We start from the raw sequence: 18,559 nt of genomic DNA, 5'->3' as shown, positions 1-18,559 counted from the left end.
ATCTTTCAGACAAAGGTTTGTATCAGAAATATGCACAAAAGAGAGCTGGTTTGCGATGATCCCATACAAGGATCAGTCCCGATACCAAATTGAGGAATTCCCATCTCCTAGCATGAATTTGAACCCGTCCCTGAGATGGTCTCTTTCCTTAAGAATCCTTTTCCAAATCGCAGATGAACTCGGTGTCACTTGTGCATTCAAGATGGAGGCTCCGTTCAAGTACTTATGCTGGAAAACCTTTATCCACAGCTTATTTCCATCTTGTAAGATTTTCCAAACCGCTTTACCAAGGACGACAGCATCAAACGCTCCCATCTCCTTAACACCAAGACCTCCATGTTTCTTATCTTTGATCACTGTATTCCAGTTCAAAAAGTGTCATCCATGGTGTCCCCCTCTGTTGGACCATATGAATCTCCTAAGCATCATATTCATGCGGTTGATAATGCAACGGGGCAACCAAAAGACCTACATCGTGTAGGTTGGTATTATGGCCATGACAGATCGAGCAAGACATACTCTCCCAGCCATATTAAGCAGATTGGCCTTCCAAGAAGCCATTTTTTTCTGAATATTTTCCAGCAAATAGTTGAAGCGGTTTCGAGCAGACCGTCCACTCTTCAAAGGGAAACCCAAATACTTCCCCAAGTCTCGGACAAACGGGATAGGAGCAATATTCCGAATTTCATCACGCACCTCCGGACACACGCCTTTGGAAGAGATGGCTTTCGATTTACTGATATTGATCTTCAAGCCGGAGCAATCACAAAAAGTTTGAAGTGTGTCTGCCACGAGTTGCACCTGAGCAATACTAGCCTCACAGAAAAGAAGCACATCATCTACAAATAGAAGGTGGGAGATTGAAGGGCCTCTAGGGGAGAATCTGATGGGCTTCCACATTCCCGTATTGACCAACTGATGAATCTGCACAGACAACCTTTCCATGCACATAATAAAAAGGTAAGGGGACAGAGGATCTCCTTGTCTCAAGCCTCTTTCTAGGGATAAAGCCGGAAGTCTAGCTCCATTCCAGAGAATAGACAAGCTAGAAGAAGTGACACAACACATGATGAGGTCTCTAAGTATACTCGGGAATCCAAACAGGTCAAGAGTTTCCCTCAAGAATTCCCAGGACACATTATCATAAGCCTTCTCCAAGTCAATTTTAAACGCTAAACACCCCTTTCGAGCTGCTGAAGCATTCATATAGTGCATGATTTCCTGAGCTAAGAACACATTATATGTGGTGCCTCTCCCAGGAAGAAAGCTGCCCTGCATAGGGCCAATGAGCTTATTCAGGAAAAGACGAACTCTATTAACAATAACCTTCGTAATCATTTTGTAGGTCACATTGCATAAGCTGATCGGACGGAACTCTTTAATAGTGGTGGGGGTGTCCACCTTTGGAATTAAGACAATCAGAGTTTCCATAAGGTTTCTCCCCACAGTACCTGAATCAAAAGCGTCCTTAATCACCTTCCAAAGGTCATCCCCAACGAGTTCCCAATACTTTTTGAGAAAAAAGGTTGGAAACCATCTGGGCCTGGTGCAGTGAATGGCTTCATAGACATGAGAGCGTGTCGAACCTCCTCTTTGGTTACGGGAACCATAAGCTTGTTCCTGTTTACTTCAGACAGGGAAGGAAAAGCATCATGATGTAACCTATGATCACCAATATTAGGATCATTAGCAAATAGATTTTGAAAGTAAAATTGGACTTCCCTCACCAACACGTCTTCTTCTACATGCCAATCCCCATCACTAAGCAGCTTCAATCTATGGATGCAGTTTCTCCTACTACGGATGATTGTATGGGAATGGAAATAGGATGTGTTTCTGTCACCGAAACGGACCCTATTCTCTCTAGCTTTCTGAAACCTAAGGAGCTCTTCCTGCTTCAAAATATCTCCATATTCTATTTGCAATTCCGCTTCAAAACGAACCATGTCTGAAGTAATCCTTGCATCTAGTTCTCTCTGAACACCCCTCAAAAGTTTCTCTATTGAAAGAAATTGAGTCAGCTCGAACCATGTCCAAATTGTCAACAATGTTGCGCCCATCTTCGACCCATGCTTCTTCCACAATGCTTTTATACTCTGGATGGTCCGCCCAAGCAGCTATGAATTGAAAAGGGCGATCAGCGGATCCTACCCCCGAGAGGCCACAATGGATCAAAAGCGGGCAATGATCGGAATGGATACGGTGGAGGACCTCCACATATGCATCGGGGAAAGCCAAGCGCCAATCAATATCACCCAAAGCTCTGTCAAGGCGCTTTGATAAAACGATTATATTATTGTTTTTCCAGAACAATGTATAATTGCCACCAACCGCACCCAAATCCACTAGACAACATTCCTCAAGAAGTGTAGCAAATCGAGCAGCTCGGCTAGCAACAAACTCACCACCCCGGACTTCTGAAGGGTGGAGAATTTCGTTCATATCCCCCACGAGAAGCCAAGGGATCACAATATCACTACGGAGGCCTGAGAGATGACGCCAGAGAGCCTCCCGCTGAGCTAGAATGGGGGAAGCGTAGACAGCAGTACACATCCATGAAAGACTATCCCTCCAAATTTCAAAGGATATTGCTTGAGAATGCATGTCCACCAATCTCATAGCAAAAGATGTGTTATTATTTGATAACACTCATATACCTCTGCTAAAACCTGTGGCCTCGGAGATGAAGCTGGGAGAAAACTGCATCGAGTTTCAGAACTGGGCCACCCTGCTAAACGGACAGTGAGTTTCCAAAAGAATAAAGAAATCTGGCTTTTTGCTACGAATTATCTCCTTAACAAAAAGCTTTCCATGCTCATTTACAACACCTCTTACGTTCCAGGATATGATTTTAACATCATGAAAACCAATCATCAGAAACAATTGAGGTGAGTGGGGTGGGATAGTCCCCCTATCCCAACGGAAACGACTATGTTTCATGGGAATGTTGTGCATGTTCCACCTGGGCTTGCATGCACGCTGAGGCACCCATTCTTCTTAAACTCTCATGCCCCATATCCTGGAGTTGACTGCTGTCTTTGTTTTGCTCAAGGGTCCCGCTCACAATTGCCAATGATTGGTCCTGATTCTTCCCAGGTTGGTGTGGGTCCCCTACTTCCTTTTGGTGACTTCCATGGGAGCCATCCTCGACACGTGAGCGCTTATTGCTTGTGACTGTGGTTTGTGGCCCCACATGGGAAGGTTTTACTGCAGAGAAGACCATAGCCTGCCTCGTGTGATTCGCGCTCCTTGAGCTAGATTCCCTTGGTTTCCACAAGCCGTCGGAGAGCATTGATTTCCCATTATTAGTTCCCTTATTATGCAGCAGATTCTCGTCTTTTTTCTTCCCCTGAGATTTCGGTGGGCTTTTCTTCTTTTTCTTAACCACCGTCATCCATTCCCCAACAATTTCAAAATTATCTTCCAAATTAACAACCACTTTTTTCGCACCTGCCACGTTTTGGGATTCCTTTTCATTAAGTTCACCTGCAATTTCGTCAGCCGTTACACTAATGTCCATGGAATTTGAAGTTTCCTTTTCAGATGCGATTGGGGAGCCTCCTCCGTTGGACGGTGGCGCCGTCTCATGACTAGGGTTAGGAGGATTTCCTTCTTGTGGTTGAGGTGGTGTCTTCTCCGTCACCTCCACCGGCATCGTGGCGGTACACTCCCTACTCATATGACCATAGCATCCACACTTCATACAGATCATGTGGAGGCCCTCATACTCAATCTTGTACCAGAAGTTTTCAATGCAGATTTTAACGACAATTGCTTGAGTAAGGTCTAGTTCAACACAGATACGTGCAAAGCGCCTTCTATCCTTTTTTAGCGTGTTCCTGTCAACCTTGATTGGGTTGCCAATCGCCCTAGCTACTGAAAGGAGGTAGCTTTCATCATAGAACAAGACATTCAAACATGGAATTCTCACCCAGGCCAGTGTTTTGGTCACCTTTGCTGCCGGCGAGATAAACTCTGGGCTCCATGTCGACACCGCAAGATAATGATAAAAAATCATCCATGGGCCGCCATTGATAACTTTCTCTCGATCCTCCTTAATGTCAAATTTCACCATATAGAAACCATTGTCCACATCAAGTATATCAAAGTCTCATGTCGTTTTCCACACACTAGCCAACTTGAGTTTCATCGTTCTGAACCCCAGTTTCTTTCCAAGCAAGCATACCACCAAAGCCTCCCGCCATGGTGCACACATCTCCTCCAACACGGATTTGTCTATGACTATCTTAGGCAACAGCTTGTTACCATTGACGTGTTGAATCTTCATTCTTCCTTGTTCAACCAGGTCTTTGAACTTCTTCTGCGGTGAGGCTGTAGCGCCCCCCCTATTAGCTTGTCCCTAAAAGAAGCCTTTCCTGGTGGTCCAGCGTCCGGCGGGTTCGAAATGTCAACATCAACATCCATGCTTGCGTAGCCCTAGCAGAGCGGCTATTCGTATCTAATGATAGTAATTTATCAAATTAATAGGATAAGTCAATGCAACTCTTTTTTTAACGTTGAAATACAACTTTTATATAAAAAGAAATGGTTCAACCGCTTATCACAATGTTTGCACTTTTTTTTTGTGCTTTAAATTATTTGCACTTGAAACAAAAAAACATACATCTAATATTAAAATCAGTTTAATTTCAAAAAAAAAAATCAGTTTAAAAAAATTAAAATTAAAATTAAAAATCTGAAGCATGCATCATTGCATCGTTTAATATTATGATTATTCTTATTGTTATTGTTACATGCATGCATGCGATCTAAGCTTTTCTTTTCGTGCACAACAAGCTTACACGAGCTGAACGATCATAGCCATGGTGCATCTTCTCCAAACATTCAACAGCAACAACAACCACAACGCCACGAAATCCAATTTCTTCATCATTTTCTCGCAAACAAACACAGCCACTACCTGAGTCCCCTCCATTTCCTTTGCATCCAAACATCGACTTCCGATTCGACAGAAAATTCCATAAGATTTCAAGATTTCACGGCCAAAATATAATTATCTCGAATCTGGAAATCTGTAATTGGACATTTTCGTTTGAATCTGGAATTGAGAATCTGAGAAGCTATTTTTGGAGATCTAGAGCTTCTGAATCGAAGGAATTAGGGCTTCTTCTCGAAGCTCTCCGAACTCAGCGTCAATGGTGTCGTGGAGAGAGTGGAGGCGAGCGCGTTGGTGAAACGGCATTCGATTTTGATGGGTAACAATTGTGTGGGACCCAACATCAGCGGCGGAAACAGCTTCCTCCAATCCGTCACGGCGGCGGTATGGAAAACACGCCAGCCGGAGCCCAGGCTTCCGCCGCCGAATGCCGGTGACAATAGCAATTCTCACGCGCCAGCGGCGGATTCCTCTAAAGGAGGGTCGAGTACCGGCAAGGGTTCTGATTCTTCAAAACGCTCTGAAGGTTCTAGAGGTGTTGATCCCCCTCCTATGCCGGTTCAGAACACGCCGCCTGAACCGGTTAAAATAACCGCCGCGGAGACAAAACCGGCACCGGTTCAGGTACAACCGGTGCCGGTTGAGGTGCCGGTTCAGGCGGTTAAGCAGGAGGGGAATAATAGTGAATCAGCTTCTGGGAATAATGATGATGCAGGGAAAGCCAAGAAACCCACCCATGTTAAAAGAGTGTCTAGTATGGGGCTTCAAGTGGAATCTGTGTTGGGTAGAAAAACAGAAAATTTGAAGGATTTTTACAGTTTGGGGAGGAAGCTTGGACAAGGGCAATTTGGTACAACATTTCTTTGTGTGGAAAAAGGGAGCAACAAGGAGTTTGCTTGCAAATCAATTGCAAAGAGGAAATTGACAACACAGGAAGATGTTGAGGATGTGAGGAGGGAGATTCGGATCATGCACCACTTGGCTGGTCACCCCAATGTGATACAAATCATTGGGGCCTATGAGGATGCTGTTGCAGTTCATGTTGTCATGGAGCTTTGTGCTGGTGGGGAACTCTTTGATAGGATCATACAGAGAGGGCATTATAGTGAAAGAAAGGCTGCTCAACTAGCCAGGTTGATTGTCAGTGTTGTTGAGGCTTGCCACTCTTTAGGTGTCATGCATAGGGACTTGAAGCCTGAGAATTTTCTCTTCATCAACCATGAAGAAGAATCACCCCTTAAGACAATAGATTTTGGACTCTCAGTGTTCTTTAGACCAGGTATACATATCATTTTTTTTTGGTAGATTCTTTGTGGTAAGAATCATTGTTAAACACTCCATTTCTTACTCCTTTTTAAACCAGTGTAAGGAACTGGCATGTAACAAATATCAAATATCATTATATCTTCTTAATTAAGTAATAGTAAGCAGGAGAAGACTAATTGATAAAATAATGATTAATATTGCCCTGAAATTTTAAAATGACAACAAAAATATTCTCTGGAAGCACTATAACATTTTTGAAATGGTTATTGTGCTGTGTACTATTAGAGTATACACATAGTATATAGAGTTGATACTCTAATATGTACAACATGAATTTGTGTTGGGCACCTCATAAATATACCAGTATGTATGGGAATACCACAATAATTAAGAAAACAATAATTTTATTGAAATACCTTGACCTAACTTTTAGCATGTCGAAATCTACACTAATTTTATGTTGCAAATAAGTTATGTACTCATTTTTAAATTTCGATACATCCCTATCTTTTGTGTCATGTGTATTCATGTTCATATATGTTTTTGCAAACAAAAACGACAGGAAGTATTAAAGTTGACTTTGATAAAGTGCTAGAAGAGACATTATGAATATCATCTAACATTGTTGTACTGTGTGCTCCTTGTCCTGCCTTCATAATTACAAGTGCAACCATATACTGCTTTGATCTGAGAGAGTTTTACCTCTGTGATTGAGAGTAAAGTACATGTTTCTGGTTCTATAAATCAGCAAAATTATCATAGTAACATCTTTTTTCAGTTCATCTTTGTTCTAATTTGATGAATCTCTGGTTCTTTACTTCAGTCTGCTACTGAAGTTCTCTCAGTCCTCTTGTCTAGTATAAAAAAGGAGTAAAGAAATGGCACAACCACTTCGCCTTAGTCATCTGTTCTCACAAACATTTTTCCTCTTTGATGTTTTAATATTAATCAAATCAACCAAGAGTTTTGATGTTTCCAAAAGAAAAATGTTATAGGTCTAGGATTTTTCAATATTGTTTTCTTCACTTAAATTGTTAAGATGGAAAGCGTTCTTATTTTGTTTAGATATGGTTGGATGATTTCTGTGCAGATGCATAGAAATGCATTTATCACCACCACAACTGGTTGTTTACTAAGTAGTTGACGAAGCATACATGTGAGCACCGATAAAAAAATAAGGATCATACATGTAAAAAGTAGTCTGTATATTGTAACAGCAGTGGTTTATTGGACTTATGTTTATAGAGTTCTACAGTGAAGAGAGGATGCCTGGCTGACTGTGTTTGCTAGGTACTGAATATGCACGCAAGTGTATTTCAGGTTTTGCAAAGTGAGTGCATTTTAGTTGTTTAAGTCATATATATATCCCATATCAAAGATGCATCACTCTTGACTTACAAGGGTGAGCTAGTTTGATTATCTTTGTTCAACACTTCTTATTTTTCTCTTTTTTTTTTTTTTAATTCTGGATTTAGTTTTTCATAGTTCAGATTGAGAAACATATTCTTATTCAGGTGAAACATTTACTGATGTGGTTGGAAGCCCTTACTATGTCGCGCCTGAAGTTTTGCGGAAGCACTATGGTCCAGAATGTGATGTTTGGAGTGCTGGGGTAATCATTTATATTTTATTGAGTGGAGTCCCCCCATTTTGGGATGGTAAGAATGCTATACCACTTTTGTCATTTCAACTCCTTTCCTGTTTTAGTTTTGATTATGATCTGTATTACTTACTATTAAGTGCCTTATGTATTTGGTGTTTGTATCAGAAACGGAACAAGGAATATTTGAGCAAGTTTTGAAAGGAGAGCTTGACTTTATTTCTGACCCATGGCCAAACATATCTGAAAGTGCAAAGGACCTTGTTCGAAGAATGCTTATAAGAGACCCTAAGAAGCGGATGACGGCACATGAAGTTCTTTGTGAGTATGCATGTCTCAGTCTCATTGATGCTACATGGTTTGTTCTGAAATGCATCTTGGTTCCACTATCACTATTTAGGGCTTTAGAGATCACTTTCAAGTAATGTAGTAAATAGTCCAGCTAAAGATAGGTTTCTTTTTCTTTCTTTGCAACATTTTTTTCATGATGACTGGTTATCTGGTTAGTTACTACTTATGATGATGCATATTACATACTAATAGCCCTGTAATTTTTTCTAAAAAATCTTATGAACTTTTCTTTTACCCCCGATGGGAGGGGGAAGGAGAAAGGAATGAGAAATGGTCTGGCCACTAATTTTACATTTCCTATACTGAGCAAATGTTACCAATATACAGCAGTATCCGGAAATTAAGCCAAAGCTTTGATCTTTGTTTTGTGAGTGGACATTCTCATGTGAAGTTTCAGATGAAATGGTACCCCATTTTACTTTTAGTGATTTTCTCTTGAATTTGCATTTGGTGCTCCCCATTTCATTTTTTACGTAACAGATGTGGAAACTGTCGTATGAATGAATATAGTTTTGAAACTCGAAACACAGGAAGACAATTATCGCTGAATCACTATTTCTTCCCCTTTTCTGCTTGGTTATTACTATTTATTGACAATTTTTCCCTATGAGTTAGTGGGCTGTATTTCATTAATCAATCATCATTTGAGCCTTGGAGTTTTCACTTCCTAACAAGATTCACGTATGTTATAGATAACATTTAAATTGAGTGATACTACCACTTTAAATCAGCTTGCTTCGCGAGACAAAAGGTTTCAAGGAGCATTTAATTTAATGTTGAAGAGATTTTGATACAGAATTCTTAGAAGGTGCATAAGAGAAGCATCATGATCTATAGATCCATCTTTCTTAATTTTTTTTTTCAGGCTGCATACTCATGATACTTATATGATTATTTTATACAATAACCATAATTTATCTCTGTTTCTAAATTGAGACATAGTAATCTTCTTCATTTTTAAATATACTAATAGTTAAGCTTGATGATGTGCAGGCCACCCCTGGGTTCAGGTTGAAGGTGTTGCTCCTGATAAACCACTTGATTCTGCTGTTTTATCTCGTTTGAAGCAATTCTCTGCAATGAACAAGCTAAAAAAAATAGCTATTCGAGTGAGTATCCACCAGTTATTTGAGATCAGAAACATTGCGTTACAGTCATCCACATTACAACCTTTTCTGTATCCTAACATTTCTTTTGAAACATGTAATAGATAACGAAAGAAAAAATGTTAGCTTTATTGTGCTCCAGAAGTGTCGCATTTTATTGCAGAAATATAATTTTCCATAGATGTCTTTAGTGATTTGAAGAATAAAGCAGAAGCAATGCTGCTTTTGTTGATTCTATTGAAAAAATTGCAAACAATGAAGTTTGACTGTAGGAGTGGGAGAATGCTGTGTTAAAGAAATGACAGACAAGTGCCCTTTTCAGCAAATTTTAGCTTTGCTGCAGCATTAGGATGTAGATTGAATTTTTTTCATAGATATTTTGTTTTTGTCTGTAATTTTATGCCAAATGGCTTCTTTTATGTCCTGGCTTGGAATTCTTCTTTCCTGTTCTCCGTTTTCATTTGTATAATGTGGTATGATTTGATGTGTTATTCCTTGGCAGGTGATTGCTGAAAATCTGTCTGAGGAGGAAATTGCAGGACTGAAAGAAATGTTCAAGATGATCGACACAGATAACAGCGGACAGATCACTCTTGAGGAACTGAAAAATGGATTGGAGAGAGTTGGCGCCGCTCTTAAGGATTCTGAACTTCATTGGTTAATGCAAGCGGTATGTGCTTGCCTGCTATTCAAATTTGCAGTTCTACGGTGGCATGTTTCTTGTACTAAAAGATTTGTATATTTACGGTTTGAATACAACTGGCAAGGCCTTGGTAATTTAAATTAATTATTCATAAGAAACCTTTATGACCGGATGTAACTCATCACAAAAAAAAACAAGAGCCTTTCTTTCCCTCCTTTAGATAGGTGAAGTGGCCTTGAACTATAGTGTTCACCTGAATGGTTGGTTATACTGTATTTCATGTGATTACTCTTTTTACTTGTTTAATTTCAGGCTGACATTGATAACAGTGGTACCATAGACTATGGTGAATTCCTAGCTGCTATGCTCCATCTAAACAAGGTTCAGAAAGAGGATCATCTCTTTGCAGCCTTCTCCTACTTTGACAAAGATGGGAGCGGATACATTACACGGGATGAGCTCCAACAAGCTTGTGAACAGTTTGGCCTGAAGGATGTTCATCTAGATGATATAATACGCGAAGTTGACCAGGATAATGTAATGCACTGCATTCCAGTGTTTTACCATGTTTTTCTTTCACTTCCCCTAAATAATATGGTTCGTATTTATTTTCTTGTTTCGGTTATTTGACTTTCATTTTGCACTGTTTTTCAGGATGGACTCATTGATTACAATGAGTTTGCTGCAATGATGCAAGACACTAATTTTGGCAAAATGGGTCTATAGACATGGGTAAAATTGTGCATACCTTCAAGCATTAGCGAACTCTTTGTCTTGCCAAATGAGGACCTGATAGATAACTTTCAGCTGGCACTTCTCTTCCAGAGTCCAAATTATTTCAGTGAATACACTTGGAAAATGTCTGAGCTTAAAGGAGAGGAAGCATGAAAGGCCTGCTAATAGAGTGTTTATGTATTTACAAGTTATTTTATTTTTGTTGAATATAATCAAGTGCGATAGATCATAGTGTTTCGTTCAGGGTCACTACCCTTTTTGGGGGGTTAATGGATGGATGGTAGAATGATTTTTCAGCGCGTGATCTAATGGTCTTATTGAGTGTTGTTTCACCCTCTATATCAAATTCAGGACAAGTTTCTAAAAGGAGTGTTGAAGGACAAGCATTATGCCATAAGAATGATATTCCTGCTGCGCAAGCCTTGTGTCTATGATGCCATTCCTTGCTATTTGTGAGTCAATCTCAAACCAGGTGCTCATGCCGAAGATCATGTTGTATCAACTCATGTACTGTATTTGCATTCATGTATAGAGCTAAGTTATCTGTATCTTTTGGTTAGTGATGTTTCATTTTCACTGTATAAACTCCAACCAGTACATTTTTTCTTTTTTGTTTTCTTTTTTTGTAACTTCCTATTTTTTATAAGGACACACGGCGATGAGTTTGATAAGATGCAATGAAGTGAGCCTCTTTCAGAACTCAACATTTGTTCACTGTCCAATTTTGTTTAGCTATTAACTTCTTTGTTCTAAATAAGCAGGATCATCTGACTAAATAGATTTGAGGAAGCAGGTTTTGCTGGATAGCCCTTCTATTTCTGTCCTTTAACTAAATCGATCAATTCTATAACATCAAAGAAAAGGAAAAGAAATAACGTATTTTCATGACATGATTTAATGGAATTGGAATGATATTTGACATTTCATGGCAAAATGTTCTCTTATCTTCTTCTAGAAACAACATTTTTTCCTTTTAGGAAAAAATTAAAAAATATGTTGATACTAAAAATAAAAGCGGCTATGTGTTGGAAGGAGGAGTGCTTTGAATAGATTAAAGGATGTTGAAGTCTTCTTACAAAATGACCAAGTATCGAAGAGCCTCATTTAAATCGAATTGGATCGAAGATACTGAAATATTTCAGAAAATGGTTAAGTTATGAAAACCAAAATAATTACTTTGATTCGAATTGAACAAAAGCATGACATTGGGTAAGAGGTCAAACAATAGAAAGTTATATTTGGCTATAAGCTGTTTGCATAAGCTCTCTCAAATACTTACATAAGCACTTATGCTATCAGATAAGCTCAAATAAGCTCTTCCAAACTGGGTCTAAATTATTATGTTGTGATTGCTGTGAGAGGTCTCATTATGGATACAAAGATTGACGTTGAGTGGATTAAAAAGTGGTGTTTGTGCTGATTAAAATAAACTAATAAGAGCAAATAGATCATGTAGGTTGTAGAGATAGAGTACAACATGTTACGAGTAATGGTGCAGATGAACTATGTGCCATGGATGTGTTATATGTTACCTTCAAAGAGGCATGAACGTCGAAGAGTGTGGATTTGCGCTCTATCTGATCAGTACTGTGTTTTCACATTCTAGGTAAACACACTGCACCAATATGGGAGTATCAGATGAGATGAGAGTTCTCTCATTAGATAACACACTGCGCCAACTTATTATAAATCAGTTAATAATAAAAATTCAATATATCATAATGTATTCGAATTAAATTAAAAACTTTGTTTTCCAATGAAGAAAAAAGAAATAAATTAAGAACTCAGATAATTGATATTAATAACTAATCTATAATAAATTGATAATTGGTTCCCGTTATTTTGATTCTCCATTTGGAGAATGTCATGTTATTCTGCAACAGGATTCCTTGCCTGAGACTGGCTCCTTTGTAGGCCTTAAATAATCTTTTCTTTTTGGGGCTCTTTTTCCCCTTATTGTAACTACAAAAAAAAATATGCTCTAACTATTTGATTAATGATATTCACACAACTAAAATGGAAAATCAAAATAAATAATTCAACACTCTCCCATTTGAATTCGGATTAATTAATTAATATGAATATATATGCTATTAGACAAGAATATGTATGGCAAAATACATTTAAGAAAACAAGTAAGAAAAATATGCTTTCACTAATGGTTCAAAAAAAAATGCTTTGACAAAAGTTAAACAACATAAAGATCTCATGCGATAGAGATACAAATCAGATATAATAAATATTTAAATACTGTTGAAGAAATTAGTAAAGAGAGAGAGTCGAAGAGAGAAGCAAGAGAACAATAGATTGAATCAGGAGTCAATAATATTGTGGAATGAAGGTTTTGTTGCTTGGTGCAACCATCCTTCTATATATAGCATTAGATCATGACAAAAACACATGGGCCAAGCCCATACTTTCTAGTATGGCCCAAACACCTAACCTTGATGGTCATCTAATTATTCACAATCCCTCTTGGTGACCATCCCTAAAGAATATGTCTCATTAAAACCTTACTAGGAAAAACCCAGTGGGATAAAAACCTAGTGAAGGAAAAAAAGTGCATCATTCTATAGCTCGTCTTTGTACATTGCCTCATTGAAAACTCTACCATGAAAAACCCAAAAGGAAAAAAATGATTAAGGAAAAAAGAGTACAATGCATTTTAATTAAGATCTTTCAGCCGACGAACTCCCATATTTTGCACAAGCTTTTCAAATGTTGTTGTTGGAAGAGCCTTCGTAAATAAGTCTACCAAAATATCACTTGAACGAATTTGTTGGATATCTATGTCACCATTCTTTTGTAGATCATGAGTGAAGAAGAGCTTCAGTGATATGTGCTGTGTTCTTTCTCCCTTGATGTATCATTCCTTAGCCTTGTGTTGTCTGCAAGTTGATGCATGAATCTCCGATGTAGAATTTTCTCATATTTAGAACCAAAACAACAATGCAATATCTTTTTCCACCTTGGGGTATAGACTTCAACTCCAAAGACTCTTATATTTTTTTTGCAAATGAATTGCTTCTTTATTTGTTGGTCAACCACACCCTTTTACATGGGTTTGATATTCTCGCACTTATAATATAGAGCGCTACTTCATCTGTCGACAATTTTTCAAGTACTTGGTTCCTTGTTTCAACTTGTAGAGATATAATCGACTGAGATCTCTTTGTATATCTGAACCTCTCCAGGAGGTTTAAACAATTTTCATAATCTCTACACTTTTCATGATAATTTTCCCATAACATGACCATCTTCCTTCTCTAAGATTTATCCTTGAAACCAAATTTAGGCATGCCTTAGCCTAATAAAATTTCAATAGAGAAGGACATTTGCATCATAAAGAAATTTAGAAATCCCTTTTAGATAAGAGAATGCATTCTTTTGAACTTTAGGTTCACATTATTGTGTGCGAGTATATCTATGCATTCTACACAAATTTTTAGAGCTGCTTAGTTTTTCTCTCCCCTTGATACCGAGAAATAACGATAAGTAAGATATGCAATATCTTCTGGCAATAGCTCAAATTCATAGCATAATCTCAGCTTTCTTTAATCTCATCTAAGTGTTGTCTGCTGGCCAACGGAGACACACATAACTCACATAAAAAATTCTTAGATGAGACATATTAGGTTCCTGACAAGAACCAATTGCAATGGAGAGAATTATAATGACTCATTGGCTTGATGCATATAGATGTTAAGGACATTTGTTCTCTTAATAATTGTCTAGCTATAAATAAAAAACATTTAGCTAATTATCTTTGTCATATCATTTTAAATATGAACATGTGCAACTTGACATTCAAAATCATGTCACATATCAACTTGATCAAGGTTGGACATTTCACTCTATCATGGTTGATGCATCGATAAACACTGAATGTGTGTACATGTATCACATTAAATATATTCAAGAATCATAGGGAATTCCCCTTACTTTTCACAATTTTAATTTTTGGCTTTGAGAACATATGAGAAATAGTCTTTCGCATCATAAGACTCGGGATGGTCTAACCGGTCATATGCCAATCACAATCACTTCTTTCATATGAAGAACTTCGCTAATTAAAATAATGCTTCAATATTTCAAAGAATATTTTCTCGCATTTTGAATCCTTCGGGGATTTTTACATTTTGTCATTTTTATCTTCATACTTTGATATCACAAGTTGGGGAAATTAGAGAACGTACTCAAAGTAAGAGAGTCTCTAAATTACACTTGAATTCTCAATATACTCCCCCTCAAATGTGAGTCCTCCATGTTACCATAATTGTTGTTTTGAGGTTTCATATGCCTCTTATGTGGAGTCACCTACAATATCATATGTCATTACATGTCCTTCAGGGACATTTTAACACTAAAAAAATCATAACTTTTATCATGTTAAATGAAATATTCATTTCAGAAAATATTTTAATAACAGTACGTAAAATTGATCTGGCGCTTTTGATACCATTTATCAATAAAGAAAAATAAAATAATTGTTATTAAAACCAATTGAATACATTAAATAATATTTTTTTTGAACGTTACATTACATAATATTAAAGCCCCTTCACTAGGTTTTCCCAATAGGTTTTTCCTAATAAGGTTTTGATGAGGCCTCCTTTCTAAAATCTTTTTCCTTGGAGGTGTTGGGTTTTCGTTGGTAGAAGTTGGATCTTTACCTTTGTAAATGCTCTTACAATTAGCTAGTTTTCTTGCTTCCTATTTGTATTGGGTTGAAGTACCCTTTATACTTCGTTTTAATATTTGTTTATAAAAAATATATATATATTGAAGCCAATTAAAAAAAAAATAGTAAAATAAAAGATGCGTAACAGATGGATGAAAAGTAAAAAAAACAATCTCATTTAATGTTATTAAATCACAATGAATATTATAATGACTAATTGATTCCTAACTAATGACAAAAAAATTATTTATTTTTAGGGAAAACATATATATTAAACAGATTTTATTTTTACAGATTACAAATTATAGCATAGTGAAAACAATAATAAAACCAATGAATCAATTAATATCATGAGAAATTAAAAAAAGAGATTAATTTCTATGCACCGACGGTGTAAAAAGTTTTACACCATCATTCAATCACAATCTTGCATTTTCTATTTTAGATATTATTAAATTTAAAATTAATTGTGAGCTAACAAAATGGAGGGATGTGATTAAATAATAGTGTAAAACTTATTTACACCGTCGATGCATAGAAATTAATCTCTTAAAAAAATAACTAAGAACCGTGATGCTAATATATGGACAATGGACAACCGTGATCAATGTTCTTTTGTTGTTTTTCTTGTTTTTTTTTTTTTTTGAGATTAACATTGTTGATAAAGAACAAAATAAAACAAAGTCTAATATTTTCATCGATCAAGTGCCATAAAAAAAATTGAGAAACACGCTTTTTTTTTATTCTATTTGTGTTGTGAATCTTCTAAATTCATAGATATGATACATCATACTATGGTTCTTCTGAACTCATAGTTAATATTGTGTTATAAATTTTCTGAATTCTTGGCTAGAGTATCATACTATAATTCTTCTGGACTCATAGTTTATGAATTTTCAGGATTCATATCCATATTTTAAGAGTCAACTACGATACTTCTGGACACGTAGGCTATGAATCTTCCGGATTCATCTTACAAATTTGTATGTCATGAATCTTTCAGGATTCATCTTAAAAAAATTTATTCAATGAATCTTCAATATTCATCTTAAAAATTTCTAGGCTTAAATGCACTTTTGGACCCCCAAGTTTACATTTTTTGCGATTGTCGACCCTGATCTTATTTTTCTACGAACCGAGACCCTCTCCAGGCAAAAAGACCAGCCATCTTTCTGCATGCAAATTGCCTGGAGAGGGTCTCGATTCGTAGAAAAATAAGATCAGGGTCAACAATCGCAAAAAATGTAAACTTGGGGGTCCAAAAGTGCATTTAAGCCAAATTTCTATGTCATGAATCTTCAGGATTCATCTTCAAAATTGCACTTTGAAGAGAAGGAAGAAGAAAAAGTTATATAAAATTATAACCTTCCACATGGGTGTGGTACTTACTCGCTTGAAAGAGAAGAAGAAGAGCTTAGAGTTATGGAGAGACTATCGTGCTGATAACGTGTTGAGAAATTAGTAAAGAGAGAGAGGAGAAGAGAGGAGCAAGAGAACAATAGATTGAATCAGGAGTCAGATAATATTGTGGAATGGTGGTTTTGTTGCTTGGTGCAACCACCCTTCTATATATAGCATTAGATTATGACAAAAACACATGGCCCAAGCCCATACTTTCTAGTATGGCCCAAACACCTAACCTTGATGGTCATCTAATTATTCACAACAAATACTTATATTTAATATAAATGATATCTATGAAAAACACAATTAAATAAACATAAATGTTATTCCATAAAAATGACCAAGTATCTAAAATGTTAGAAGAGATATGATAATAAAAAATAATAATATATCTCATAAAACTTTATTTTCAGACTCTTGCTGAACTTAAACATCAAGAAACTTTAACTATATAAGTTATATGGTTCATATAGACTTTAGGAATAAAGTATTTGATCAGTGGATCTACTATCATTAATAATGTACTCTATTAAGTTCTGAAATTTTACCACAAGGGATCAACAAGTTCTTTACGTAACATGAAGCTCCACAAAGGCATAAGAACACTTAATAATAGAAGTAATTATATGACGGGCTAAACAACAAAAGGCTTAGCGGAATTTGACATAAAAATAATTCAATAACATGGAAGATATTTGTTATCACAAAAAATATCATGAACTAATAAAATAGAAAATGTCAATAATTAGCTAGCACTTATGACCATCGATCTAAAACAAGGTTAGAAGTGCCTTAAGAAAGCAATCAATCACACTCGATATTGGCAGTGATACTATACACTTAAGCCACTTATATATTTGATCATTCAGAATGTGGAATGTTGGCTAAGAAAAGACAATAATTTTCATGCCAAATGTGTTGCTACTAATAAAATTAGCCACAAACATACCCATTAAAGGTGCTTGCTGAAATTCAACCAAAGACTACATATCACAATATAACCAAATGAGACTGAGTACCATAGTCTACAAAAGAACATGTGGTATATGAAAAGAATATATGACAAGAGAATAGCTTTAACAATATAACCTATTAACAAAAAAAAAGAGCACACAAGAATATATGGTATCAATATGTTCCAAGTGAAAGAAATGGTTGATTACCGCAACGGAATAAGAATTCCATATATAAGATGGACTTGAAAAACGATGTTTCGAAGTTCAAACAAAAACAAACACGCAAGAGGGTATAAGGATTACCTCTTGAAGACATGAGCACATGAAGCAGTAGCATATTCGTCTCTACAGAAGTCCACGTGAAAGCTCACACTAGAAACCCTTGTGACTCGATTTGTTAGCTGAGGCAAGAGTCTAGGATAAAGTGTCTCACAAGGGTTTGAACATCTCATGCTCTATTTACCTTTAAGGAATGCACTCCAAAGGTGGCTAACTCTAATTCTATTATAATGCTTAACCGGCTCATCTAATGACCATGGTCTGATTCATCTCATGAACCAATCGAGTCTAATAATGCAATATAATACATTCTAGTGAAAATTATATGTGTGTGACTCTTTAGGTATGTCTTGCATATTTAGGTTGTAATAATTAAGTATAATTAACATTAAACTACTAGTATATAATCCAACGCACGTCAAGACCAGATGATTGTGTGCACACTCCCAATAATATAATAACACCATGGTAACATTAGAAATCTCATTAGAACCAACTAGTACCAAAATACTCGAATGACACGTCATTTAATAGTGGGATCATGACTATATCGCAAAGTCATTTATTTGAGTCTAAAACTCATAATAGTTCTCTCTTCAAGAACAAACAAATTGGAGAGAAGTAGAATAATGCAGAGTTAT

At 36.6% G+C, this 18,559-nt stretch overlaps 3 protein-coding genes across 3 annotated transcripts; 1 reads left to right on the top strand and 2 right to left on the bottom strand.

Moving 5' to 3' along the window:
• Positions 1-1,472: 1,472 nt before the first annotated feature.
• Positions 1,473-2,553, bottom strand: LOC130719279 (uncharacterized). The gene is made up of 2 exons (XM_057569908.1): positions 2,202-2,553; positions 1,473-1,999 (listed from the first exon to the last, which is right to left on the bottom strand). The coding sequence occupies exons 1-2, from the start codon at positions 2,551-2,553 to the stop codon at positions 1,473-1,475; spliced, it is 879 nt and encodes a 292-aa protein (XP_057425891.1).
• A 376-nt stretch (positions 2,554-2,929) lies between these two features.
• LOC130719278 (uncharacterized) lies at positions 2,930-4,075 on the bottom strand. Its single transcript, XM_057569907.1, has one exon. The coding sequence runs from the start codon at positions 4,073-4,075 to the stop codon at positions 2,930-2,932; it is 1,146 nt and encodes a 381-aa protein (XP_057425890.1).
• A 589-nt stretch (positions 4,076-4,664) lies between these two features.
• LOC130720751 (calcium-dependent protein kinase 20-like) lies at positions 4,665-11,328 on the top strand. Its single transcript, XM_057571445.1, has 7 exons — positions 4,665-6,176; positions 7,678-7,821; positions 7,932-8,084; positions 9,108-9,223; positions 9,723-9,890; positions 10,176-10,400; positions 10,518-11,328. The coding sequence occupies exons 1-7, from the start codon at positions 5,213-5,215 to the stop codon at positions 10,587-10,589; spliced, it is 1,842 nt and encodes a 613-aa protein (XP_057427428.1). The 5' UTR covers positions 4,665-5,212; the 3' UTR covers positions 10,590-11,328.
• Positions 11,329-18,559: the final 7,231 nt, after the last annotated feature.

The sequence above is a fragment of the Lotus japonicus genome, chromosome 5, assembly GCF_012489685.1.
Source record: "Lotus japonicus ecotype B-129 chromosome 5, LjGifu_v1.2".
Classification (NCBI taxonomy): Eukaryota; Viridiplantae; Streptophyta; class Magnoliopsida; order Fabales; family Fabaceae; genus Lotus; species Lotus japonicus.
Note: the sequence above shows the minus strand (reverse complement) of the source record. Positions and strands in the feature narration are given on the sequence as shown.

Excerpts from the sequence above, each read along its gene's own strand:
- LOC130720751 (XM_057571445.1), top strand. The coding sequence starts at position 5,213 with ATGGGTAACAATTGTGTGGGACCCAACATCAGCGGCGGAAACAGCTTC. Across the intron at positions 6,177-7,677 it reads CTCAGTGTTCTTTAGACCAG|GTGAAACATTTACTGATGTG; the intron begins GTATACATATCA and ends ATTCTTATTCAG. Across the intron at positions 7,822-7,931 it reads AGTCCCCCCATTTTGGGATG|AAACGGAACAAGGAATATTT; the intron begins GTAAGAATGCTA and ends TGTTTGTATCAG.
- LOC130719279 (XM_057569908.1), bottom strand. The coding sequence starts at position 2,553 with ATGTGTACTGCTGTCTACGCTTCCCCCATTCTAGCTCAGCGGGAGGCT. Across the intron at positions 2,000-2,201 it reads ATATGTGGAGGTCCTCCACC|AGAAACTTTTGAGGGGTGTT; the intron begins GTATCCATTCCG and ends TTCTTTCAATAG.
- LOC130719278 (XM_057569907.1), bottom strand. The coding sequence starts at position 4,075 with ATGGTGAAATTTGACATTAAGGAGGATCGAGAGAAAGTTATCAATGGC.